This window comes from Ixodes scapularis, unplaced genomic scaffold (assembly GCF_016920785.2).
Source record: "Ixodes scapularis isolate PalLabHiFi unplaced genomic scaffold, ASM1692078v2 PGA_scaffold10__122_contigs__length_95168666, whole genome shotgun sequence".
In the NCBI taxonomy this organism is placed as follows: domain Eukaryota; kingdom Metazoa; phylum Arthropoda; class Arachnida; order Ixodida; family Ixodidae; genus Ixodes; species Ixodes scapularis.
In genome coordinates, this window is record NW_024609836.1 from 91116398 (window position 1) to 91144259 (window position 27862).

Genomic DNA, 27862 nt, shown 5'->3' on the forward strand with positions numbered 1-27862 from the left:
TATTATTATACAGATCTCCTCGTATCTAGTGTCTCAAAAAAATAATACTAATTGGATTCGTTAACGACCGTCTTACAGCGCCACTACTAACAAAAAGATAAGCGACATTTTGCTGAACAGGCCTCCTGCATTTTAACAAACACATGGCGGCGCCCTGCGATCAAATTTGAGGAAGCATGAAGGTCCCGGCGGCGTGCGCGAGATCGCTCTGTTCCCGTTTTGGCCTGTACCAGTGCCCGGGAAAGTATGGACCGGTGTACGGCAGAAAGGTCGAGTGCGTCCTGTACCGCCTCGGCGTGCGTCATGCTCACGGGGCCGCCGGCATCGGTCTCCACGAAACCGAAGTGATGCTCTCAAATGAGTAAGTTTCGAAACGCCGTGATGCGTGTGATAACTCGTGGGTTGGCATCTTGCAGTTTTCCATTTTTCTCTGAATTCAATTTGTTACCATGTCCCGAGCCATTCAAGAATGTCGCGTGACATTTCCGGAGTTATCGTGAGGTTCCCTGCATCGTTTGGTTTCATCGCCCGCATACTTGCGTTCTGGATCAATCTTTTCATTCCAGAACTCACTCCGACGCTCACTAGAGCTTCGGTGCCGTACCGAAAGTGGCAATATTAGCTAACAAGTGTAACCGTCACGTTTTGGGACATCGATATTTGATTGAAGCTGACTTACTCGCCTGAACCGTCACCGAACCTCCAAGATTCGGGCAGCGGGTTTCGCGACAATCAAAAGAGCATGTCGCCTTCACCTTGTATATATATGTATAGATCATCGCATAATCACTATCACTAGACGTGTCGTCGCGGGCCTCCTTGGTACGGGTTATTGTCTTTCCGCAGCGCCGTGGCTCTCCTGAGTAATCAAAGCTTATTATGATTATGATTATAATTATAACTATTATTCAGTCAAAGTAATTACTGGAGGCATTTCGCAGCCTCAGTTATTAACTGCTTATTCGAAGCTGTTTGATTTCTGCTGGAAGTCAGTTTCAGCATTTCCGTTGACGGGTAGCATTTTTAGTTACTTTGTAACCTTCTGCGCAAATATCAACTTACAAAAAAAAAAAAAAAAAAAAAAAGCTTGAATCACGGCGGTACACGCTCATAATGGCAGACCACAACCCTGATTCTGCTATAATAAAGATTCAATATCTTCGAACTGTACTTAATAACTGAAAGATAGATTTTGTTTTTTGCCGAAACCGAGCAAGCACTGCGGCATAGACCCCTTTTCGAAACCCCACCAAGCAGCATTGGTAACCGCTGTTTCTTGGGAACGAAGCATGTGATTGGATCCGAGTCTTTGCCAAATGCTGATGCAGTACTCGTTCTCGACATGAGCCGACGCGAGTTCAGTCCAATCGTCAATGCAGGACTCGTCTCAAATACATGCTCGGAGTAATTGATCAAACTACGGTGAACTCAGATAATGGGCAGAGCGGCCATTAGATGACAATCATATTTGAAAAGGGCCTATTGTTGCGAATAAAGTGCCAACAGACTGGTTCGAACAACAGCAAATTAATTGCTGCCATCGTGCTTTCAGCCAAGTCCTCAAGCTGGCATCGGGTCGGCTGGCCAAGTTTGCCGATGGCTCCGCGGTGGCGCAGATCGGCGACACTTCGGTCATGGTCACAGTCGTCAGCAAGACCAAGCCGACGAGTGCCACTTTCCTGCCCCTGGTGGTGAGGCACCCTACTCTCCTGTCATCAAGCTAGCAGCTTGTCTGTAATTTAGTCACTGGCAGCTAAAGGAACGCGGTGTGCGACTTATGGTGTTCACGCGTCTTGCTGTCAGTTTGTTCCTCTGCATTCTTATCACTTAATGCTACAGTCTCATTAGCCGCGGAGTGATAATGAGGTGCTTGGGGAATCGCCACACCCTGCATTCCTTAAACATCTCGGCAAGGGTTTAGTTTTTTTTTTATTGTATCGATTCGTGAGTAAGCGCCCTTTCCAGTTTAGGCATCGCCTAGCTTCGGACTGGCTGTGCATCGATACACTACTGCGAGCAAAACACGGCACTCTGCTTCCCTAGTTTCTGCTGCACTGCCGACAAGCTGGGCTACTTACTACGTCTTCCGAGACACCAAGATGCTTCAGGACTTGGGTACGAGGACAGTTGCTGCGCTTGTTAATTACGAGACTTTTTGGACAGAGTGAAAGTGTCCCACATGAATCTCATTCACGGTTGCCAGGCAGCAGTTACGCACAGCTTGCGTTGGACCTTCTGAGTTTTTCACGCCGCAGAATCGGTCACCGGTGAGGGTGGCTTCCATGAGGCACGTTTCACATTGAAGGCAATCAGCTGCATTCTCTTGTTGTAATGTTGATAATAACCAACCCGTTTATCGCTTTCAGCCTGAAAGTATTAGAAACCAGAGCCGGTTTCCTAGAAATAGTGTCTTAGCTGAGACTGGGTGAAAGAAAGCCTGCCAAGCATGGGGTGCACAAGCGCTTGGGGCTCAACTTGAGACGGAACTTCGCCTGTGCACTAGTTTTGGCAGTGCTTTCTTTCACTCTTTCTTAGCTGAGACGCTGCTTCTAGAAAGCCGGCCCAGTATACAAACTGCCTTGAAACATTGATTATCGAGTTTCACGCTTGAACCATATTTTTACCTGATTTCAGTAGCATTCTAGTAAGTATTGCTTAGCATAAGCATATCCTCTTATGTGTTTGCAAAACATTCCCAGGCCTGTAAATGTTTTAGTTCATTCAGTATTGTAAATAGGGAACATATTTAATTTTGATTTGTATCTGTATGCTGCGTGTCTCTGTTTAAAAGTTTGGGGAGCAAAAACCTAAATAATGTGTGTGTGGCATTATTGATAGGCACATGTAACTGAAATGACGTTGGCGTGATATATATGTGACTGATCGTTTGGACAGTTTTTATTTTATTATCAATACTGCCAGCTCATTAAAACCAAGGTAAGAGTGCCTGGTTGTGATATATTTGGCACATTCTTCACTGATGTAAACGGTGTTCCACTTTTGTGACATTGAGGCATTCAGCAACACCTGTTTTTTGTCGAAATCCATGCCATTTCTTTTTCAGGTGGACTATCGACAGAAGGCTGCAGCAGCGGGCAGAATACCCACCAATTTTCTGCGTCGAGAGCTGGGACCTACGGAGAAAGAAATACTCACGAGCCGTGTCATAGGTATGGCGCATTTTTGCCATCTACTCTGCCAACATATTCCTCTCAATACTATCTACTGCAATTTGAGGTGTCACTGCCTTGCTTCACAACGTGGCAGAAACTAGCTGCTTTTGGGCATCACCCCAAAGTGTACTACTTGCCAACGCCAGTTTGGCCATCTTAAAAAAAATGTGGGTTCCTGTAAAACTCTCCAGCTGCAAAGTTTGGTTGCCAGATGCTGAAAACTTTTTAAAATATCACAGCAGAGTGGATGCTCATATTCTAGCGCCTTCATGTCTCGCTCACAGCAACAAGTCACGAATGTTTGGATTTATTCGTCTATTATAGTTCAGCTGAAAATAAAACTAAATTGAAGGCATCTGGCACTGAATGCCTAAAGTTTTGGAAGAAGTTTGTTAATGATGTAAATGTAACAACCCTTATCAATAATAATAATAAAAATAATGTAGTATGAGGTCATATAAAGTTTAATAAAGACATTGTCACTCACTAATAAAGAAGATTACATTGAAAGTTATTTTGGTAAGAATGATTATTCACAACTGCAGCTTGTCTGGAGTTATCAGTGACATTATTTTAGTATCAAAGGGAGGGGTGCCTTTCGTAAGAATAGAATGCTCTGTCCTTTAGTGTGTATTACTAAGAAACATTTTACAGTCAGGGTTTGTGTTTGTCTTGCTGTAGAAATTGTCGCATGTGAAAACATTTTTATTTTGTTCTCAGATCGGTCCCTGAGGCCCCTCTTTCCGGCCGGCTATTTCTACGAAACACAGGTAAGTTCAGCTTCAGACTCAGCTTGCTACACTGCTGAGCAACTTATCGTAATCAGTCGCAATTGGCTTAACCCCTTGCCTACTAATAACGAGTGTCACTCGTGCCGCCATTTACGGACCATAAAACCCGACCACGAGTGTGACTCGTGTTTCGGTTTCAGAGCTTGTTTTGTGAGCTCTGCGGCAGATGGCAGCACTACCCCTGTTGCTCCTGTTTACCTTGGGTTCTTTTCTTGTTTGCTTTGCCTTTTGACGGAGAGAGGGCGCTTTATTGACAAAAAATAAGCGCGCTATTGTAAGCAAGCGCGCCAAAAACATGTCTTCGGCGCGGAGGTCTGCTTTGGCGGACGAAGGTATACAAAGACTTCTTTTTGAAAGTGATGAATGCGCCAGTATTTCTGACGACGAATCCTGCTGCCTTTCCGATTACTCGGAATCCGATGAGAGTTCAACGGACAGTGAGAAAAATGTTGAAAACGATGCGAATCCTGGAAGCATTTCATCGACCTCGGCGTCTGCACGTCAGTGGAACTGGGAGAAGAGAGACAACCAGCCTGCTCAGTTCACCTTTGTAGAAACCCCAGGTGTGTCAGCAAGGGTTCAACGCAGTCTTGGTGAGAAGACAAGCGCCTTGTCGACCTTTTCCGTGTTTGCAAGTCATGATTTTTGGGCGTCTGTCTCTGCTGAGACAAATCGCTACGCCGAACAAGAGATGGGCGACGAGGATCGTCCCAAGAAATGCTATGAGGAGCAATGGTTTGACACCACTCCGGATGAGATAACGGCATACTTTGCCTTGTGATTAATTATGACGCAAGTGAAAAAACACAGTCAAAATGAACTGGTCCAAGAGGTCCATAGTGGAGACCCCGATTTTCGGCAAAACGATGTCCTATGTGAGGTTTCTGCTAATCTCTCGATTTCTTTCATACTGTGAAGAACTACTGAAGAAGAGGAGACGACCAGAAGTCCTGGTATAGAGCACGAGACTACGCCTGAAAGCCAAGGAAACGTTTTTCTTTATTTTGACGCAAATTGCTTGATTTAAATAAAGCTTTCTGTACGATCTTTAAAGAAAAAAAATGAGTAGGCAAGGGGTTAAAAACCATTTGTCGCACACTCAGTTGCTACCAAACGCAAGTGTGTGAACATCTTTCTGGTGTACCTGAGGTGCAAAGAATTTAGTCAAGGGCTGCACAAACGACAGTGAAACCTATTAAATATGAATGCAAATTTATTGGTCCTCAAAGATGTCAACAATTCCAAGTTTTTTGTAGGTTTATTGCCGTTCTTTACTTGCGTAAATCGTTTCAATTTATTAATTTATCAAATAATTTATCGTAAAGAAACTGCTGAAGGCAGGGGGTGTGGAACTTTACGCTCAGTGTTTTAACTACCGTATTTACTCGGATAATAAACACACACCCCAAAACGGGTACCAATATTTGGACTTTTTTTTTCCCCTTGCGTAATGAACGCATTTCTAATTTTCAACTCCGCAAGTCTCGAATTCTGTCCAATTTACCTAGCCACCAAGTCAATTTTCTTTTGCCGCCAAGCAGTAAGGCCAAGCCAAGCCCGCCTCTCTTGTAATGGCTGTAACAGGCCGCAAGAGCGTAGTTGCGGAAATGATCAATCGTGAAACCGAGCGACGCGCACACTTGACGAAGCTTGGGTCGAGGAATTGTCCAGGCCCGGACATCCTTCTTCTATCCGATGCATTGATGTCAACAAACATGCAGTCATTTGTGGTCCGCTTTCGGACAGTGAGTGAAAGTAGTTAGTCCTAAGAATGGTAGCATTGTTCCCCGTGCTGAGCGATCTTCGTAGGGCGCTTCTTCTTTGGCAAAAGGCATGCCAAAAGCGCCGTAAAAAAGGTTAGCAATTTATAGAGCATGGTTACTGTGGTGCGCCCATGACCAGCCATGGGTGCGCCTCCGTCATCAGTGGAGATGGGCCACAGTAGCCTGCCATGTTATATTGGCACCTAAAATGACATTTGTACAAAGTCTGTAAATGAAAAAATTTACCCTGTGTAATGATTGCCCCCCCCCACAAATATGGGTCAATTTTTCTGAAAAAAAAAGTGTGTTCATTATGCAAGTAAATATGGTACATTTTATTTCATCAAGCACTGATTCTGCAGATTTATAGTCTCTTACCGAGTGCGCACGCGTGCCAAATGGATTTGATGGAACCGGATTGTTTCAGCTGATGTGCAACTTGTTGGCTGTGGACGGCATCAACGATCCCGACATCGTCAGCCTCAACGCAGGTGAGCTGTCCGAACGTCTCCATGAGACAAAACTGCACAATGTTGTACCCATATTTATTAATTATTCCAGAACTAGCAGCAACATAGAGACAACATGCAGCATAGAGACAGCGTGTCGTCGAAGGTCTTTGAATGTTGTCCAACCCCAAACACTCTGCATACTGAAAGAATCGAGTTCCTCGGTTGTCTTTTGCGACGACAAGAGCTTTCTTCTCGGGAGTGTGTACTGTGATGACACTTCACATGTCGGACAGTGATGCCACTAACCCAAACCCCCGGTTTTTGTTAGTGTCATTATGGTGCCTAGAAGGCATCTTCGACTGGTCTTTTTACTGCGTCCTCATTTGTGGTCCCTTAAGGTCCCTTAAGGTCCACCCGGTGACGTCACAAAAGTATTGAGTCGTTGCGTTCCGCGATTCTGGCAGTGGTGCGACTGCGGAGGTGGATGCAGCGGAAGCCTGCTCCGCTGTAGATCGCTCTCCAGCTTGACAGTCCTCCGAAGCTGCAGCAGCTGGTATATTGGGCGTCTCAAATAGTGGCCAGGCTCTTTAAATCGACCGCAAAATTCGGTTTCTTAACCTATCGCGCTACGATTTTCTGCAGCGTTGCCCACAGGTAGTGCATTTTTCTATAAAATTTGCAGAGAGCAAACCTACCTGAGAAAAAAGTAAAGAAAGAAAAAGACTAAACTCCTCTGGAAACCTAGCAAAGCCACTGGTTTTCAATCAATACGGAGCCCCATTGCTTGAAGACCAGTGACTTCGCTGCGTTTCCATAGGAGTTAAACCTTTTTCTTTCTTTGGGAGGAGTATTCGACTATCACATTGACAAAACGGTAAACGAAGAAAGCTAGATGCGTGAAAACCAACATTGAAGCTCTGAAATTGACAACCCTACTCATCCGGCGCACTTGTTTCGGTCACTTTGGCTTGTGGTGCCATCGCTGCCCGAGTGGAAGCATGGCGTCTCAAACTCTGCAGCTTCGGCAGCACTGTCGGTGTCCGACGTGCCTTGGGAGGGACCCGTGGGAGCTGTGCGCGTGGGCCTCATCGACGGCGACGTGGTGATCAACCCGACCCGGCGCCAGATGGCGCAGAGCAGCCTCAACCTGATCGTCACCGGAGCCGAACACAGTCAGGTTGGTAAGTGTGGGCGCCAACGTTTCGTCTCCTTTTCCTTCCTGCGAAGAAAGAACCTGAAGGTGCACTGTGACACGGTTTCGCATATTGTCTTTTTACAACTCTAAAATGTTCATGGCGGTTTTTCACCACAAAAACATTCTACACATCGCCGATCGCTCGTGCTTTGCCCAAGTGTATCACTAGCAGCCCGGACCAGACGCTGTAGCTTCAGGACTACCCGTTATCTTATTGAAAGGTTGCAACTTCTGGGGGACTTTTATAGATTTTCATTGGTGAAATGGTCGCCGTCGAAGCTCACAAATGTGTGGGTATGAATGGCGTCAGCTACCAGTAACGGGCTCCGTTTTTCCTTTGAAAGTCTCGGAAAAACGCTCTTAACTCTCGAATAAACCGACGGTTTGTTCAGAAACTTGGCGTCTGGTCCGAACCACCAGTGCTGCGTTTGGGCTGAGACTGAGCGTTTACAACGCTTAGTATGTTTTTGCAGTGAAGAAAAACAAAGATACACCACATTTTTTTGACGACACAATGTACATGCTTGAACTTCACAGGTGGTGTTTCAAGCTTACTCCTGTTTTTTTTTTCGGAGATGGCGTTCAAAGTAGGAATGTTGCCAAGGAAGAAGCGAAAGGATGAGTAGAGTCAGTACATTTCAAGGGGACACAGTCACATTTTATTCGTTTAAATTTGAGGGAGCTTTTGATGAGGGCCGTTGCAGCGCCAAATCCAGATGCCAGCAGACAGTGCGCAGAAGTGGGAAACATGTTCGGGACTGTGCCAGCCGTGCCTCGTAACTCGACGCCTGCGTCTGCAGTGATGCTGGAAGCGTCGGGGGACAACGTGCTACTTCAGGACTTCCAGAAGGCGGTGCGTCTTGGCGTCAAGGAGACGCAGGCCATTGTGCGACAGATCAAGGAGTTCCAGAAGCTATGTGGGAGGCCCAAACGCAACGTCGAGAAATACTTCGTGCCCACTCCCGAGATGGTTGACTCCGCCCGCCTGTAAGCCTTTGCGTCTGCCATTTCCTTTCTAATGCAGAATGCTTTTCACAGCTGCGGCTGTTAGTGGCCCGTTTCCTGCTTTCGCGACGGTGTGAGCGTAAACGAAAAGGTCCCGTGATGTCACATCACCTGACGTCACGGGACCTACGGACAGGTTCAGGTTCCCCACTAAACTTAGTGGGAAAACGCATCATGACCTTGCTGCCGCTGTCTATACACAGCATGTGTAACAATCTTTTGGAAGAGTATTTATTTATAAAAAAAAACACGCTATTTTATGGGCGAAAAATTAATTGAATGTATGCATGCCTTCACCAGCCTGACATATTTCTCGTATTGCACTTTTCGAGGCACAGTACTATGCAGCATACTTGGGTAGTAATTCAATTACAGTAATTAAATTACTGTAATTTAATTACTTTTCCTAGTAATTTGTAATTGTAATAATTACTTTTGGCTGAAAGGAATTGTAATTGTAATTTAATTACTTTCTAGCATCAGTAATTGCTAAATTTCAGGCACAATTACAATTACTTTTGCAAGATTTTGCGGCGGTGGCGCTTTTCCCCCCTGGCCACGGCGACGAGAGCACAACCGAAGCAATAAAAGAGAGAGTCTCCCAACCTGCTCAAAAAAAGGGAAAAGGGAGGCTGGGATAGAACGGAATGAAGGATTTTGTAGACTGCAAAACGATTTAATGAAGAATTTCAGAAATAATTTGATAAATGAGGGCTTCATTCGCGTCCGTTTTCGTTCCTGTCGTAGTTGAATCTGACTCTTCGTCTCGTTCGCTTCCTGTTGCTCCTGTTTCTAGGGGTCTTTCTTATTTCTCATTCCCACACGGGGGTATGGGGGTCGAAGTCGAGCTGGTTGGCTCCGATCACATCATCCGGTCGAGGCGGGGAGGTTCGAAGTTTTCCTTACGCGTCTTCGCCGCTAGCATATTCGCTTACATATTTCAGTCAAGTTTGGGGACTTTTTTGTTCATGTAATTATTCTCTTTTCTCTATGAGTTTTCACGTCTTTCTCCTCTATCTCGTATGTTGGTACCACTAACAGAGGGTCGTGCTACTCTAATATCGAGGCGAAGAAGCGCAGTTTAGCAACAACAGTTGGAAGTAAGGCAGGGTGAGTCGTGTTGATTAGACCTGCTGCTTCTTTGCTTCTTCGCCTGACATGACGATCCTAAATTTATTATATATCTCAGGAGCTTTTTTTTTTTTTTTTGGTGTTACCGTGCACTGAATTAACCCAGAATCCCTGGCAAGAGAGTTGCTGCTATTGTGACACTAGTTTTGTGGAAGCGACCGCAGTTCGCGTGCTACGGTTACCCACATCCGACATGTTACAAGTCCACAGACAGGGAGAGGCAGCGAATCACCGAGTTTTATGATACCAGTACTGTCGCATATTTGTTTCCTTGTATTATTTTTAAGTTTATTTTTTGTTGGTTTGACTTGGATACCATTTGCACAAGCTCTAAAGAGATTCACCTCGCACCTGTGAATTTTGTCGCCATTTATTTTTATTTTTTGAGAATATAAGAAATCAGAAGTTCATTACTCCAAACTATTAAGTTCTATAATCCATTTAACAAATTTCATAAAAGAAAAGTACAATGCGTGACATTTATACAGCGGCCATATAACTCGTTTACAGTTATATGGCCCAAGGTGGGTAACTCTCAGAAATAAGTAATTGTAAAGTAATTGCATTACTTTTAAAAAGTAATTTGTAATTGCAATGAACTACTTTCGCATAGTAGTAATTGTAATTGTAGTTAAACTACTTTGGGGGCTAAGTAATTGTAATTGTAATTAAATTACATTTTGAAAGTAATTTACCCATGTATGCTATGCAGTGGCACCTTGACGTCACACCCCGAGGTCGATCCTTTGAGCGGCCTTACTCGTCCTTTGTTTATTTAGAACTGTAACTCCTTTGTCTTCACAGTCGTCAAGTGCCGAGCTCATTAGTTATTCCTAGATCTCAATGTTCGCCATGAATTGTGTGGCTGAACAACGTAGAGTCGCCGTTTTGTAACAACAAAGGAGCATACCAAAACAGAAGTTGTCTAAACAAGAAAGTTACATACCATCTAAAAGTGACATCACAAAAAAAAAACAAAAAAAAAAAAACATTGTTTTCGTCATTTGCTCATACATACCAACCATAATATCCCGACAGATAACCCACCTAAAATCGAGAGCAAGTCTGGCAAAAATAAGGAGTAAGCTAACTTTTGGTGTACAATCAATAAAAGTTGAACGAACACTGTTTTTAGATCGTGTTTTTGTGTCAAACTTGTTATCGCGGCAAGGGACAATGAGGAAAGATGATTCTTTTTACCAGTCAGCAATGTTCGCTTATACCTCAATATAGCAAACTAGCCGATTTTACACTGAGGCCATCATTGATCCGAACACTATGGTTACGAGGAGTGGGCTATCTTTCGGTGTTTAAAATAGAAAAGCAAATCCAGCCAAAAATAGAGGTGGGTTATCTTCACGGGTGGGGCATCTCTTAAAATATTGCAATATACTACATAAAAAGAAAAAAAACAGCAAAAAAACATCCCAGTTTGGAGAGGCAGGGAGCAAACCGAAACTGAAACTACACGGGAACATGCCCTATCATACTTGGGCATGGCTCTCAAGGGGTTGACGGTAGTGGAGCTGAGATTTGCATTACGTCGCGCTGTTGCGTCGTAGTGGCCGTAGCCATAGCCATATCGTGCCATTATCACTCAAATTTAGTGAGCTATAACTTCTCACTGAATTTAGTGGAATGCCACAATGGGTCACATGGTTAGGCGGGTGGTGCCACTGGAGGCCCCTTCAAAAATTATGCCTTCTTAGGGTCAATCTAAAAATACTGCAAAATGGCATCACAAAAGACGCCACAAAAATGGCAAGTTTATCGATTGTATACAGTCTCTTGGAACTGAGCATCTTATCAGTTATAGACCTGCCAGCTTGTTGGTGTTTTTTGCGGACACCACTTTGCAGTATTCTCAGATATTCCGAAAGAGGGCATAAGTTTTGAAGGGGTCTACAGGTCCCATGATAACATGGCTCATGCCACCATGGGCCACCTGGTCATGTGATGTGTGCCAGGTCTCACGATATCAGTGACACATAGTGGTGTCACGTAACTCATGATGAGAGGTCATGTCACAAGATTTTGCAGTGTCGGCAATGTTATTAGATACAATAATGTCGGGTGTCAAGTCACTGTGCAATACAAGGTCTCATCACGTAACCGTTTGTGTGGTGCCGGATAATGCGGCGGGGTCATACGGATTTGACCGATGTGTTGCCAGCCCATTATATTCTTCCAGGCTCGCAGAGACGAGAGTTCGAGACATACTTTCGGACGTAGGACACGACAAGGTGCGTCACCCTTTCGTCTCTTAGTGCATCTCAATCTCTTCTCCATTTGCCAGTTTTTGGGGTTCATCTGACTTCGCTCAGGCTTCTTTGGTAGCTCGTTTTCAGTTCGAATAATTTTCTCCGGTTTCGCAGATTTCCAGGGACAATGCGCTGACCGAATTGAAGCAAGACATTCTCGAGAAACTACAAGGTTGGTCGCGGTCACTTTTACGCACCGGATTATGTCCTTTGTTTGCTCATTACTTTCTCGTTTGATTAGTCCATGCTGACACCTTGTTGTAAGGGTCATGTTTTTGAAGCTGGGGTGGTCTGCACTTTCCTCACCGTAGCAATTATTTGTTGTGCAGGCATCTAAGATAATAAAAGAAACTGTGTTTTAAAAATAGTTTTTCATATTTATTATAATATATTAAATGCAATATTGAAATTCACTTCTTAAGGTAGGCTCTAAAACAGTCGCTTCTCAGTAGTGTATCTCTGATGACACCACTACCTCTGGTCATAAATCTACCAGCTTCTCCTATGTTACTGCATTTAACTGGTACGTACTAGTATGGTCACTGACGGCCTAAGAAGCTGAGGCTGTGCCAAGTTTGGAGCATCTTATTATTGCCGCACAGCCACCATTGGGATTGTGGCATTAGCCGATAAGAGCGCCGAAGAACCTATCAGGAAGTGGGAACATTGAAAGCCTTGTTCTGTGTTTCTGAAGCCATTGTTGACTATGCGGAGTGCAAGTTCGTTCACTTCTTTTGCAAAGGGCTGTGGTGACGTCATAATGCCGACCTCTGATTGGCTCTGATTGAAGGATAGTGGGTAGGCCTCGAAGGAGGCTGCCTCGACATCTACCTGCTATCGGAGCCAATCGGAGCTTGGCATTCCGACATCGCTACAACCTCCTGCCAAAAAAGCGGACAAACTTGCGCTCTGCATAGTTATTTTTACTGCATATGTGAAAAGGGAGCCAAGCTTCCAAAATAAATCAAGCTTTGTCTTTGTTACCGTGGCGAAAAAAGAGCTTCCGCAGTGCCCGACCACTCGAAGCGAATTCTTTTTTCTGATTGGTCGTTCCGTTCGTCATCCGTCTTCTTTCAGAGAGCTTCCCCGGCGTCGAATCCTTCCTGCTCAATGAAGCCTTCACGGAAGTTTTGAAGGCAGTCTTTAGGGAACAAGTCTTGCAAAACGAGAAAAGGTAGTGCATCACTTCTTTTTTTTTTTTGGCTAGACTTTCGTGAGCATCGGGGTAGCATACGTGCATATGTTTTGTTCTGGAGACTGTTTGAGCCGTGCTACGGTCCTAACGACTGCGGCGATGGCTGGTTTTGATGCTTGCAGCGATCAGTGATAGGACCGATTTTTATTATCCAGCGTGGGCAAATGAATGCGATGGCAATGAGGAAATGCTACCTACGATGCCGGCATGTCTCGTTAATACCTCGTTAGCATGGATACCCTGCCATAGAGACAAAGTATTGCGGGGCAAACTGGATAAATACGTTCGTTTTCGTCTTGTTATGAGGAACACCTCACATTATGGACAATTTCGAGGGGAAAATGAAGCAGTTCATATATAACGAGATACCTCTGTACCGATTATAGTGATGATTGTGATGACCCTGACAGTACAGTAGAAACTTTCTGTGATAAAGACATATAGTATAGTAAAGGCAAGGGTGTGGTAATGCAGAGCTTAAAGGGGCCCTGCAAGGACTTTTTTACTGGTTTTTAATTTGCACTGAACCTGAGCGCACTAAACGTAGTACCTTAATGAAACTTTTCTTGAATTTTGCTTCATTTTAAAAGTTATAGCCAAAGTACAATTACAAAAACAAGCAAAAAATAACCTTCATGATGTCCTTGGTCGCTTGAGTGGCCATGAACTAGAGGAGGGGTAGTGAGCTCAGTGAGCGCTCACGGCTGCCGCACTCCGTGTCAACGGCTCGAAAAGGCGCCAATAACGCATGTGCTGGATAGGCTGTATGAAGCGGACAGCCAGGGCGGCTCGCATTGCATTTGCTGCACGATTAAACACTAATTCGGCATGACACTTCATTGGCCACAAACGACAGCAAACACTGGGTAAAGATCAGTTCAGAACAGGAGCCACTTTGCGCTGCCATACCGCCAAAAGGCCAAACCGCAAACCAGACCTGCTCACGGAGGCCTTCGGAACACTCGGAACCAGTCGGATCCTCGAGCCCGTATACGACTGCAGCGCCGCCGTGTACATCCGGGACCTTTCTACGCTCGCCGCTCGTCGGTTCCTGATCCCACTACCCCTTTCTAGTATGTGCTGCTTTCTGCACCGTTTGGCGGCGGGTATGACGACGGGTCATTTCTTGTTTCCGTACTTTATAAACTGCATTTGTTTCTTTTCTGATCAAAAATACTAAACAAAAACTACTTTCATAAATAATCGAAACGGTTCGTGCCACCTATATTTTGTATTTCGACTAAAAAGAAGCTTTTAGTGGCTCTGACCAGTAGTAAGCCCAGGACCAAAAACTTCACATATTGTGTGCTTTCGGTACCGCGGGTCGCCCCAGTAGGTGGAGGAGGTTTCCGTGTCGTCCGGTTAAAATATGACGCTCTGTTATTTAGATTCTCTCTCCGTGCCCGCTGGCTTACCCGAACCCCAAAAGACGTGGAAACCGCAAAAAAGTTAGACGCTTAAATATGATTGCAGGCCAGTTTAAGTTTGCTTGTTAGACTGGTATAGGCATTTGAGGTAGTAATAAAGCAAAGATTTTGATTTTAAAAAGCTGATTTTACCGTAGTGGAGTCTTTTAAGGCTGGTTCACGCACCTGTGTTTGCTTACTACCGAGAGCCTTAAAACCCCTTGAGATCTCTTGCGACAAGCGAACAGACTGATTTAGTGGCGTAGCCGGGAAAGTTTTCCGGTGGGGGGTGTTGAGGTTGAGATTCCTGGTATGTCCATGTCCTGGATGGGGTCAAAATGCATGTGTATACTATAGGATCGGCTAGATTTGGGGGGCGGGGATGTTCAAGCCACATGAGCTCCCCCACTTGCAATGCCACTGACACCATCCACTGGGTAGCCTTGCTCGCTCTGCTGAAATACGGCTCCAGGACCACTTCAGAGGTGGTGCTGCTTGACAGCGTGTTTTCTCGTCGTAAATTTCGCAAGGACTCGGATGCGAGCCAACGTAAGTGTGTTAACGGGCCTCTGTGCACAGCAGCTACGATGATTGTGACGGCGACCATGCTATCGAATACACGAGTTACGGAAACAGCGCTACAGATAGTGATTTTGGCCGAACTCCTAATATAGCCCGAAGAAACTCCGGTGATGAGTCGGTTGGAGGCTTTCAAAGGCGTCGCTTTTCGTTCACTCAGGTTTGATGGGAGAGGGCTTACAGACCTGCGGAACATCTCCTGTCAGGTGGACCTTTTCCAGCCGCTTCACGGATCGGCGCTTTTCCAGCGTGGTCAGACGCAGGTGAGGCATGCCGATCGATCGGTGCCGATCTCCCGAGTGAATGACTGCAAACGTCCTAGCTGGGTGTGCTCGACCTGAATTTTCGGACTGTTCATCGCAACCCAGCTCTCGTGGGCAGGCCGCTTGGGCGATGTTTTAGCGGGTCATCTTTCTGGTACTGAAGTTGCATTCCTGCTAGCTTTTTTCTTTTTGCTGGTTGAGGCCTTTGTAATTTTGAAGATTGTCCTCTACTAAATGGGGCTGATGATTGATTGATTTAGATTGATGTAATTGATTGATTAGTAATCCATGAACACCATGATTTTGGTAATATGTAGTGTACTTGCGTGTAGAATTGTTATGTGCGATGCTTAGAAACTTGTATCGAAGACATTGAGACCCTAGGAATTATAGCATTTGCAATATGGAATGATGAACTCGTCAATTGAAGCTCAGTAACGATGTAGGCTAATAGCAGGTACTGACCGCATAAAGTAATTGACATCATTTGTTGGAATCATGCTTCATGGCAATTTTTGTAATTTTGCTCTTCGAATGTTAGTTGGCTGCCTTATGTTGTGATGTGTGAATAGAAGCATTGCTTACCGTAAAACCCTTTATTTTCGCAACCCTAATTTTTTGCAGTGGGGTGATATTCGCGACCATTAAATGTTATGATTTCTAAACGCTGGAATTCGCCTCTGTGGATAATAGAAATATTCGTGCCCACTAAAGTTTGTTAATTTTACAATTCGCGAAATTCGCGAAAATTAGGGGCTTGCAAACATTAAGAGTTTTACAGCATTCTTTCTTCCTGTGTTATTCAGGACCTGCTGTAGCAAACTTGAACACACATGTATGCAGGTCCTCTGCACTGTGGCCTTTGACTCCCTGGATTCAGTATTGCGGTCAGATCCTGTTTCTGTGATAACCGGGTAAGAAAACAGGCCTGCTTATTCTCCCTGTAGTTTATTTTTTTGCTCTTCATGTTGTTTGAAATTAGAAAAAACACAAGCTAAAAAAAAAAAAGAAAAAAAGCGGAAAGAAATTAATTTTTAAAAAGTGGCCTTTCTGATTTTGATACATGCTACTAGCTTTCTGAGAAACTTATGTTCCTCTATTTAATCGGTAAATGTGAAAACCACTTCAATGGTCCCGTATTGCCTCTCGACATTTAATGGGAACATTCAAACTTCACATGCCTTTTTCTCCGTTTGTAGTTTTAGTGCAAATACCTTACGGTTGTTTTTTCAAGTTTGTCATGGGGGGCATAACAATTTTGGTGCCGTTTTAGTTACGACGAACGAAACTGTTTCTTATAAATAATGATTCAGGCTAGCTTGTATGCTATGATCGCAACTGGTTATGTATACACACACAATCAATAACTAGTGTTACCTAACAGGTTTTCTAATTATGTCGAGGGTGCTACTCACATTCTAAACTTGAGGACACCGTTCGTTTTGCATTTCAGGGGCATCAAAGAGCGAAATTTCATGCTGCATTACGAGGTGAGTCGGCATCTACTGTTGCTCTGTACGAAGTCCCTCAGTGACACTTGTTCTTGCGAATCGGTCATTGGATAAATATCTTTTCACCGCAGCTGCTTAGAAGAAAAACGGAACTGGCTCATTGGTCGCGCATGCGGCATCAATTAAGCCATGCTTAGAGTATCGACATTCCATTCCCCAACTTTATGTGTAGGTGCTGCCAGTTTGGTGCATTGTACAGAGCGGGCAGGGCGCCATTGGCAATTGTTACGATTCAGACCTGTGGTTTCCTGAGCTTTTAGGTATGGCATCGGGAAGTTGGGGCGATATTGTTTTGCTCCGTCGCTGGCTGTTCTAACATTTCTGGAGGACGGAAAACCGTTTTGCGTGATTTCAGAACAAGCTCCAAATCACTGGCAAGCCTGATTTTAAGTGGCAAGGTGACCAAAGTGCTGTTACTCAGAAGTGTAGCTCATTTGGTGACTCTGGGCTGCGCCTTGAAGCAGAAGTCGGTTTTATGGTGGCATACGTGTGTTTGCTCGTGCCTTTTTCTAAACAATTAGCGTAATGGCGCCCCAAATGGATCAAGTTTTTATTGATATGTTGATAGTCTTGCGTGTCTCACGAAAAACAACATAGGTAATGATTGTCACAGTTAGTAGCTGCGCTCAACGAGTATTGTATTATGTTACTACTGCTTCATTGCCCAACATCAGAAATAAATGCAGGATCCCTTTGAAAGTAGTTCCTTTTCGATTGCCCTAAGGCATTTCTGTCTGCATGGCTGATGCATAAAGAACTGTATTAAAGGGGCATTGTGGGCTAGCTGATTTATGACTGAGGAAAATAAAATATAGCATGCAAAACACGGAGACCAAAGTAGAAGTAGACAGGACAAGCACTAACTGACAAAATGTAATTTTTAATCGAAGGGCAGAATGGCACAACAACCACGGCAAAAGAAAACCCGAACACACTAAAAAAACTAGTTCATTCTGCGAGCTTAATTTCACTTGTTGAATTGTTCGCTGAATGTTGCATGCCACCCAGTTAGCCAAAAGTGGCATTTCCTAGTGCTTTTGATGAATGCCAGGAATCCTAGGAAAGCCGAATAATCCAAAAGCCTGCTCGTCCTTGTCCCTCTTTTGTCAAAAAGCTTTAGTTTCTCGAAAGCCTGGATACGGTAAGCAGAGTTTTCCCATTTAGCGTGAGTGGTTGCGCTTTCCTTCCAGTTTCCGCCGTACGCCACCAATGAGACGGGCCGGTCGGGGCCGACGGGACGACGGGAACTCGGCCACGGGGCGCTGGCAGAGCATGGCCTACGTCCGCTGGTCCCCAGGGACTTCCCCTTCACCATTCGCCTCACCTCGGAAGTGCTCGAGTCCAACGGTAATCCGCCACAACCCTTTCGGAGCAGACCCCTTCCGGAGGCCCGGCCTCTGGCATTTAGAGCGTCATCTGAGGTACTTTGAGCCCAGAGATCCTGGGTTCAATCCCCGCACCTTCCCTTTTCGATCTGGATGAGCATCGTACTGCCATGCGGTCGTGTATCAGCACGGTGTGGTTCACGTTAAAAACCCCAGGCTAGGGGTTGTACTGCACTGGCTAAATTTCTTGTCTTGAGCGGAGGCAGTGGGCTTCCATTGAGGCTGACTAAACATACACACAATGCAGTTATTGTGTGACTTGAGGCTAGAATGCTTGAAAACTCCAAATAGTGATACCAATTGCAAGCAGAGGTGCTTGATTTGTGGATAGATTTAGGCGAGTTGGTTTGTAACTTTGAGTAGAAACTAGTGATACCAATCGCAAGCAGAGGTGTTTGATTAGTGGATAGATTTAGGCAAGTAGGTTTGTGACCTTGAATAGAAACTAAGACTGCGGCAAAAAAGACTGGGACAGAGTCGAAAGAGTGCAGGGAACAAGCATTGGTATTGTCTTCGCTTTGAGCTTTGTGAGCGAAAGGTGATAAATTGTAAGCACCGACATCAATGGTACCGTGAGTGAGGGCAAGGAAGAGAGCCATGGAACAGCGGAAAAAGTTCTAGGGTACGTTAAGCCTGTTCATATTGCCACGACACTTGCAGTTCCTCGAGTGCGTATCAAGTTTAGTTTTTCTTGATGGTACATAGCATTACGTTGGTGTTTTCTTGCAAAATAAAGTCAGAAAAGACCAATTAGTCCAGACCTGGCAAGTGGTAATTTTCTGCTTCTTTTTGTTTATTAAAGCATCATCAGCAATCGGTCTATCGGTAGCACCAATAGATGCCTTTACACTCCGTTTCCTGTTACAATGGACTGCAGCGGACACTACAAGCCATCGCAGCCAATCCAGTGCTGCAAGCATATCACGTGACTCTTGCATCACTCTGCACCTCCTGAAATTGAAATGATACTCGCGTGGCATTAAATTGGCCGGGATGGCTCGTAACGTCCTCTGCGATTCATCCTAAGGTGAAGCGGAGTATATGTACTTCGCTGCTTCGAAGCAACCGAAATGTAAGGAAAGACGGCGCATGTTTTGCTCTAGGCTTATTATTCAAGGGTGATTAACCCTTTGAGTGCCACACCCGAGTATACTTGGGCGCGCTTCCCTGCACGCTCCCTGATGCGACCGAGTATACTCGTTTCGGGTTTTCAATTTACTCGCCTCTTCCCTCTAAACTCGGGCTGACAATATTCTTCTGAACAGGAAGCGTCATCTGTGGACAACCAATTGAATCAATGTTTTAAGTGGTGGTTTCGTCTCTTGATGGCAGGTAGAGATTCTTGTAAAGGCAACTTCCCTATGCCTTTCCACGTCAACAGTCTTTTCCAATGGCGAACGCACATGCTTCGACTTTGCGCTTGTTGACGGATGCTGAAATACAGGAACTTCTAATGAATTCAGAATCTGATGACAGTGAAACCGAGCATACTTTGGAGAGTGACGAAAGCGAAGACATCTCGACGCCACCTGATAGGCTACTCAAAAAGAAAAAGAAAACTCGACGACACTGGCCACGAGTGGAATACAGGTGACTTCGCTCCCATTCTTCAGAGTTTTGAGTCATCGTCTTCCGGAGTCCGCACCTCGGGCATTACGAAAACCTCAAGTGAACTGGAATACATTAAGCTCCTGTTTCCCCCAGATGTTGTGGATGTAATTGTTGTGCAGACAAACCTTTATTACCGACAAGTGATCGCTTCATGTACGCTTTCTGAGCAGTCGCGCATGCAACAATGGAAGAATGTCACCAGAAATGACGTGTACATGAACGTTGTTAAGATTAAAAGAAACATATTCTTTAAATAAACATACACATTCAAGCATGTAAATGTGTTATTACGCCCAAAATAAATTTGCCTGTGCACTGAAAAACAAGACTTGGCACAGGGGGACCGCCGGGCCAAAAAAAAAAAAAAACCCGACACTTAAAGGGTTAAAAAATTATCCGCACTCTGGCTGTAGAATTCATTTTAGTCTAAACTTTTCTAAACCCAAGCCTGTCACGAATTATTACATGGGCAAACCCCTGGCTGATTTGGAAATGATCTATCTCATCATCCACCGTCACTTGTCTATACAACAGAATCAGTTTACGTGCATGCCCATTGTCGTCACCAGCCGCGGACGCGGACGGGCGTCCGGCTTCTTTTTTACGTCTGACGCTCATGTGTCCTTCCTTAAACTTCTGTATCCATTTAAATACACTTCTGTGACAAAGCACTTCCTTTATACTGTGCACAAAGTCTTTTCTAAGTGTCGGAACCAGACGCACCCTCGGACCACGAAAACAATGACTTCCCCACTCCTGTAAATCACACGTGGGACAGCCACAATTTCACGTACCTCAATCACAACCGAGTTGATGTACCGCGTTCAGACCCGCACTGCAGTGACCGGAGAGGCAGCGGCCTCGTACAGAAAGCGCCGATAAGACAGTGTGCCCAACGGAAGTTCCAGATGAGCGGAGCGCGGATAATTTCTGCATCACCCTCGCACAAACTCTATGTTTCCCGCAGGGTCGTCGTCGATGGCGAGCGTCTGCGGAGGCAGCATGGCGCTCATGGACGCGGGGGTTCCCATCCAGGCACCGGCCGCGGGCGTTGCCGTCGGTCTGGTGTCGTTGCCGGACCCCGACCAGCCGCACCAGCTCAAGGACTACCGGCTGCTCACCGACCTCCTGGTCAGTGCCCTAAATTCTGGCACGGCGCCTGGAGCGCCTCCCCGACTGGTGTCTTTACCGCGTTCTGAAAAGTGGTCCTTTGATTTCGCTTTGACGACGTCGTAAAAGTGTCGTGCTGTTGCTGGCCGCGAACCTGGTAGTGTCGCAGCAATGGCGGTGAAGGTTGTCTGCTCTTCAGCTTGACAGTCCATGGAAGCTTCGGCTACCAGGAGTCGGGACGCTGCGATGACGGCGACACTGGTGTTTTCTCTCCGACGTTTTAGTTGAACCTTTATGACTAACGGCCACGACCACAACATCCAATGACGTTTTGTCCCAGCTCCCACGACATCATTCGTTGCCACTTTGGGACCGTTCGCGACGCGTGGGAGGGTTAAGATGGCAAACGCAGTGGTCGAGGGTGCCTTTGAGGCCCTCTAGCACTACCAAGTGGCTGCTCGTTTTCCCGTCTTTCTCTTAGAATTGAAAGGTCGTCGTCGAAGTTACTTGTGTTGTGCAAAGGGCTCAACTGGCTCACCAACCTGAGCGGTAACATGTTCGTCGGAGGAAAATTAAAGCCGGCAGCCTGCGAATTTAATAATATGGTCCTGACATTTGTTTTTATTTCTTTGCAGGGTATCGAAGACTATCTCGGGGACATGGATTTCAAGATGGCCGGGACGAAAAAGGGAATAACTGCATTGCAGGTACTGTACGAATTAGCTGTTGAGTAGCATTTCTGTATTCACAGAGTGAGACATCCCCTGTTTCTTGTATCTGAAAGGGTGTAACAACTTGCTCTTGCTGGTTTTGCATGTTTTCACTTGTCAAGGTTGATCAGTTGGCTCATGTGTGCTATTTGGATGTTTTATTTGCTTTCGAGAGTTATTTTGTTTTTTGTCTGCTTGTGCCTTGTTCGTTGCAAGCCGCACCTAGATGTTGGCTGTCAAGAGTTAAATTGGCTTTTTAGGATGTTGAAGCAGCTCTCTTCCTGCAGGCTGACATCAAGTTGCCCGGTATTCCCGTGAAGGTGGTCATGGAAGCCATACAGCAAGCCACAGGTGCCCGATCCTGTTTATCCTTGTACTGAATTATGTTTTCACCAACCTGCCGACCAACCTCCTTTATTTGGTGCTTGCAAACTCACAGTGGAGCTAGATTTTTATGCCCAGTTAGCTCTGCAGAACAGAGCCCCGTTTTCCGAACTTATTTTCTACAGGTTCACAGGGGTGACCTTGCGCATAACAAATAAACTAACAATAAACGCTCTTACAAGCTGTCAAATTTTGTTGCAGGTATATCTTGGGTAAATACAGGTTCACTTATTAATCTACTTAACATACAAATACAAATTTTATATACAAGATTGCTGTCTACTATAAACGGGTTTCACCGTGTTGTACGAGAGCAGCAGACACTTCTATTCGGCAGTGCATTAAAAATATTTTTGACAAGTTTTGCCGGTGCTTGATGGTATAGTGGGTTCTTTTCAGAGGGCAAGTCGGAGATCTTAAGAATCATGAACGAAGTGATCAGCAAGCCGAGGGCTCAGAAAAAAGACAACTGGCCCGTGTCAGGTAAGGTGCCACTTACTGTGCCCTTTGTAATTTGACTCTCCAATGCATGTTGTCTCCTTAAAGGGGCACTCAAGTGGATTTTGAGATTGTCTATTTATTGTCATAAAAGAACCTAGGGGCTCTAAGTATCCTAAAAAAACAAACAAATTACATTCAAGGGTGGCCAATTTTCCTATTAAAAATCCAATTAAAGATTGTGCCACGGCCCCTCTTTCTGCGCCATAGAGCAGAACACCAGGAATGCCGTCCAACGGGGAGGTAGCAGGGGAGGGCGCACGACAGCCAATCACGAGTGTTTGCTTCCCAGCACGCCAATCTTTCGAATACGCACACATTCCAAAAATCAGTCCGCCAAGAAGCCGTCACTCGTGAGTGGCTGTCGCGTGCTCTCCCCTGCTGCCTTCCCGTCCGACGGCGCCCCCTTGTGTTTTGTGCCACGGCGCACAATCTTTGATTGGATTTTTTAATAAGGAAATCGGCCGCCCTTGAATGTAATTTGTGTTTCTTCTAGGATGCTTGGAACCCGTGGATTGAATTATGACAATAAATAGACTCTCTCGGAATGTCCCTTTAATGCGTACCGGAGAAATTTTAACTTAAAAGGATGGACTAAAGGATGCCTTTGGAGTCATTCCTTTGTTTACTGCGCCGACGTTTCAACAGAAAAGCTGGAGGTTCCACCGCATCAGCGTGCAAGGTTTGTCGGACTCGGGGGCTACAACATCAGAAAGCTCACAGCTGAAACGGGTATGAATTTTTTTTTTTATTTGTTAGGGTGCCTACGTTGCGTAAAGACTCGTCGATAAAGTACAAATGCAGAAATTGTACCACTGCAGATTACAGCAAAATAAAAAACATGAATGCATTTACATGATTAAGACAATGATTCAAAGTTGGAAACACTACAGTGATGAAGGAAGTTTAGACGTTTTAAATTTGTCGCCAAAAGGGCTTTGACTATGTCATTGAGTCGCTTAATCAAATCTTCAATTGATCACGAAAGAGGCGAACGTCTAAGGGTACATGCGCCAGGGGAAAACGTTTGTTATTGTTATTTTCAATGTTTAAATGAAGCTTTTGCAGGTTATGGTGGTTAATCTTCTCTTTATAACTCTGGTGTTAAATTAAATATAGCTTGTCATACACTATTTACTCTAGCCAAACCTATATAGTTGCATCCTACATATTCTAAAGTATGTGCATGCCAAATTTAGTTGCGATAGGGTGATATTAAGAGCATAAATTCTTGCGCACAAACCGTGAAGATACCCCAAAATCACATGAAAAAGAAAAACGCATTCAAATGTTACCATAGATACTTAACTATGCTCTTTCACAGTGCAAAAAATAATAGTTTGTTAATAAGTTTCTGTGAGAAATTAAATCTATATAGGACTGCAACGGAGAGGAGATGGCTAGGCCCATTTGTCAACATAAATGTGATGGGAGGCGACATCACTCGATTAACCACGCAGAAACGCACCGACATTTCTAGGTCTTCAAATGCGTGTGACTAATTTCACAATCATAACTTGCACTAATTGTTTTATGTATCAATATAACGATTAAAAAATAATAAACACCATAAAACCCAAAATCACATTTTTGCCAAATATTGCCGTTTTTCGACCCGCCTCTCTCCTTAAAGAAACCTAGTTCTATATTTGAACTGAAATTATTGTTTAGTTATCTCCACTTTCAGCTGCATAAGCAGGTTATAAAATATATCTGGATTCTCAGATACTACACGTATGCTTGTGAAAAGTGTTATGTAAAAGTATGAGACTGAGCCACTGCTGTCTCCAAGTGAGACATTTCAAATGCAGTGGTCGGGACTCCTCAGCTGGCAGCTGGCACTTCAAGCTGTGGCAGAGATCAGATGGGCATTTCTCAAAATTGAAAACCTAGAGATTGAAACCCTAGAGATAAAAACCTAGAGATCAAGAGCCAAGATATTAAAATCCTGTATATAGAAAACCTAGAAATCAGAAACCTAGAGATTTGAAACCTAGAGATTGAAAACCTAGAGATCGAAAACCCAGAGATTGAAAACATAGAGGTTGAGATCCTAGAGATTGAAGATCTAGAAATTGAAAGCCTGGATTGAAAATCTAGTGATAGAAGACGTAAAGATAGAAAACCTAGAGATTGCAAACCTAGAGATTGAAAACTTGAGATTATAAACCTACAGATTATAAACCTGGAAATTAGAAACGGAGATTGAAAACCTAGAGATAGAAATCCGAGAGATAGAAAACTTAGAAATTGAAATCCTAGAGACTGGGAACCTCAAGGGTCCCCACTTTACCTTGGTGCCCATAAACAATCTCTGGCCCATTGGCACTAAATGCCGGCCGGTAACCTAGCCTGGCTCTGTGGTCTCTCTCTCTGACGACTTCAGGAGTCCAGCTGACGGCCATTGACGAGTCCTGCTATGAGATGTTTGCCCCAAACCAAGACGCCATGGCCGAGGCCAAGGAGATGGTTGAGCAGTTCCTCAAGGAAGAGGTGAGGGATCTTCTTCTTGGAGTAGGGAACTTTGACTGCCATTTTACTGCAGTAATGGACAAAGGGACAGTTTTCTCAAAGGAAAACTTCAACGAAATTTAAAATATACCCGTCGTGCTGAGAGATAGGTTGAATATAATCCACAATCTCCATAAATGATAATCGCACGTTTCTATTTTGTGCCTGATGGCCTGACGTTTCTTCTTTGAGCCTGATGATTGCAAGTTTGTTTCATTCTGTTTTTTTATAGCGAGAACCCAACTTGGAGTTTGGTGCCGTTTACACAGCCAAGATTGTAGAGATCAGGTATGCTACAACTGTTATGCTTTCTTCTTGGTTTACATGCACTTGAGAAATTGCTGAAAAGTATAGTAATATAAAAATTTACAGCTTTTTTTAACTTTGTATGATTTGCAGGGAATCGGGGGTTATGGTGAAGCTCTATCCGACAATGGTTCCGACACTCCTTCACAACTCCCAGCTAGACCAAAGAAAGGTGAGAACTGAGATTTAGAACTGTGATAAAGCAATAAAATATGGTATTGGAGAAAATTAACGTAGAAGCGGCAGGTTAAAAATGTTTAATGCAGTGAAATTTTTGCACCAAGGTAGTGATTGTTTTGTTGGTGGGCATTAGTCTTAAACCGAAAAATTGCAAAGCAGTCCATTTCTTTTTATCACTTCTTGAAGTCTTTATATTCTATTGTTTCTCCTTACAAAACATGAATACAGTATCCAACTCTTCTCAAACTGAGTTCGTAGAGGCCTTGAGGTTCCCCGAGCTCAAAACTTTCCTTCACCATCCCTGCCCCCCCCAATTAGTGTTTTCCCATTTTAGTCACTATTTTAGCAGATCTGAGCTACCCGTCAATGCATAAATATGAGCCAATCGCTCCCTAATATGTATGTCATTGTCTTCACTTCCCGAAACGACTGTTTAACGTCTTCTAAACAGATGTTAACGATCGCTCCATAAATACTGTGTTTTATGCGTTACAGAACTAATAAAAGTCGCTGCAATTTTTTGTTTTTAATTATAATTTGTGCGTCATCTTTGCAGGTGAACCATCCGAGCGCATTGGGCTTCGAAGAGGGGCAGGACATCACTGTGAAGTACTTTGGGCGGGACCCCGTGAGCGGGAAGATGCGCCTGTCCCGCAAGGTCCTGCAGAGCGCTCCGACCAGTGTGGTCCGGAACCTGGAAGAGCACCACAAGGCATCCAGTTCGTGATCGAACGCGCGCAAAAAACACTCCATTCGTAGATGTACATACGCCATTGCAAGCATCCATGTATAGAAATAAAAATTCTTTATATACATTGCTACCTACACTTCTGCATAAGCTTCTTTATTGGAGGGGGGGCACTTCTTTTATTGGTAGGATTCATATCACTGACGTGCATGCATATATTTTGTTACCCGTTCGATAGAAGCTTGTTGATAGTTATCGGTTCCTACTAGGGATGCCGCAAACTTTTTTCTAACCGAAGTTTCGATGATTGAATCAAGCGGTTCTAAAGGTTCGAAAGATTTAGAATTTTCGAACTTTTTATATAGAAAATTTTGACAGCAGTCGAATTTTCAGACTTGTTAAACTAAGAAGTTCGACGCTTTTCGAACTTTGCACGTTCAGAAATGCGATGATTTTTTAGACCTTCGAACTTATTATGCTAAAAAATTCGATCCTTTTCAAACTTATTACGCTGCAAAATTTGATGCTTGTCCAACTTTCAACCTTGATAGACTAAAAAATTTCATAATTTTCTAACTTCCAACCTTCTTGCACTAAAAAGTTTGAAGCTTTTCGAACTTCCTACGCTAAGAAGTTTGATAATTTTCAAACTTATTTATCTAGAGAATCCGAAAATTTTCTAACTTTAGAATCCTGAAAAGTCAAAATTTGGACGAACTTGAACTTTTAAGGTAAAAGTGCGAAGTTTGTCGAACTTAGAAAGACCGGCGGGCAATTTCATTTGGATTCAAGCAGTAAGGTATATTTGTAATTGAAGCGCGTTATAGCCGAAGCTATTTATGGCAGAGATGTTAAACTTTTTAAGAATGATCTATGTATAGCCTAGATAAGTGTCGTCTTAAGCTATGATTATTGTTATTCAAGATGAGTTGCAAAGAACTGTCCAAACATGAATCTATGGGCAATTATGCCCAAAATTTGGTAACTTCTTTCGTCCAAATTGTTTGAGGTATCACATTTAAATTAACACCACAGGCAGTACATATCATTGCCATCTACAGAATACAAAATAATGTATTTATTGTTTTTTTCATGTTGAATAAATTAACTCATGGGGAAGATTTCTAATATTGTTAAAGTAAGCACGTCATTACAAAAAATAATAGAAAAGCCATTGTTAAGATTTTATTATTACTTTCTTGTTTTACGTTTCTGTGATGTGTTTCTTTTAGCCTGTACACGTTTTGGTAGGAGAAACTTGTTTCGAAGTTCTGAGCCTCTGAATATATATGTAAGAATACAACACTTCAGGTGGGTTCTTGATAGTTCTTTTTTTCTCCAGCTTTTCATTCTCGTATTTATTGTTATGTTTATTTTTTTTTTTAACCAATGGCACAGATATTTAGGTCGAAAAGACGTAGCTTTGAACTTGTGACTAGTAGTGCCTTCTGACAACGAGTTTCCGACAATGACCATCTACGCCATCTTTTACGCAGTGAAGAGCGACAGTAGTTTTACATGGTGCATAAATAATTTCAGATTAAAATAAGCTCGACCACGCCCTCTTTCCCCGTATTGTTTTCTTTAGCAGTCCGAAATACACCACTGCTATGGTGGAACGCTCCTCGACCTCGAGTTGTGTCGGCTTCTGTGGTTTTTGCTTGGCGTTTCCTCCGTACCGGAAAATAAACTCCAGAACAATCGGGCGGCGTTCGATCGGATTACTACCGGCGTGCAAGGGGGTGGGACAGTAG

At 44.1% G+C, this 27862-nt stretch overlaps 1 protein-coding gene across 1 annotated transcript; it reads left to right on the forward strand.

The window, feature by feature from the left end:
* Positions 1 to 127: 127 nt before the first annotated feature.
* Positions 128 to 26261, forward strand: LOC8033319 (polyribonucleotide nucleotidyltransferase 1, mitochondrial). Its single transcript, XM_029976219.4, has 23 exons — positions 128 to 361; positions 1553 to 1691; positions 3065 to 3170; positions 3894 to 3943; positions 6155 to 6218; positions 7199 to 7360; positions 8175 to 8361; positions 11702 to 11753; positions 11886 to 11943; positions 12849 to 12945; positions 15112 to 15214; positions 16058 to 16128; positions 16668 to 16704; positions 17916 to 18072; positions 20689 to 20852; positions 21467 to 21538; positions 21829 to 21892; positions 22325 to 22408; positions 23072 to 23155; positions 24810 to 24916; positions 25167 to 25222; positions 25334 to 25412; positions 25977 to 26261. The coding sequence occupies exons 1-23, from the start codon at positions 177 to 179 to the stop codon at positions 26145 to 26147; spliced, it is 2349 nt and encodes a 782-aa protein (XP_029832079.2). The 5' UTR covers positions 128 to 176; the 3' UTR covers positions 26148 to 26261.
* The last annotated feature ends 1601 nt before the right edge of the window (positions 26262 to 27862 follow it).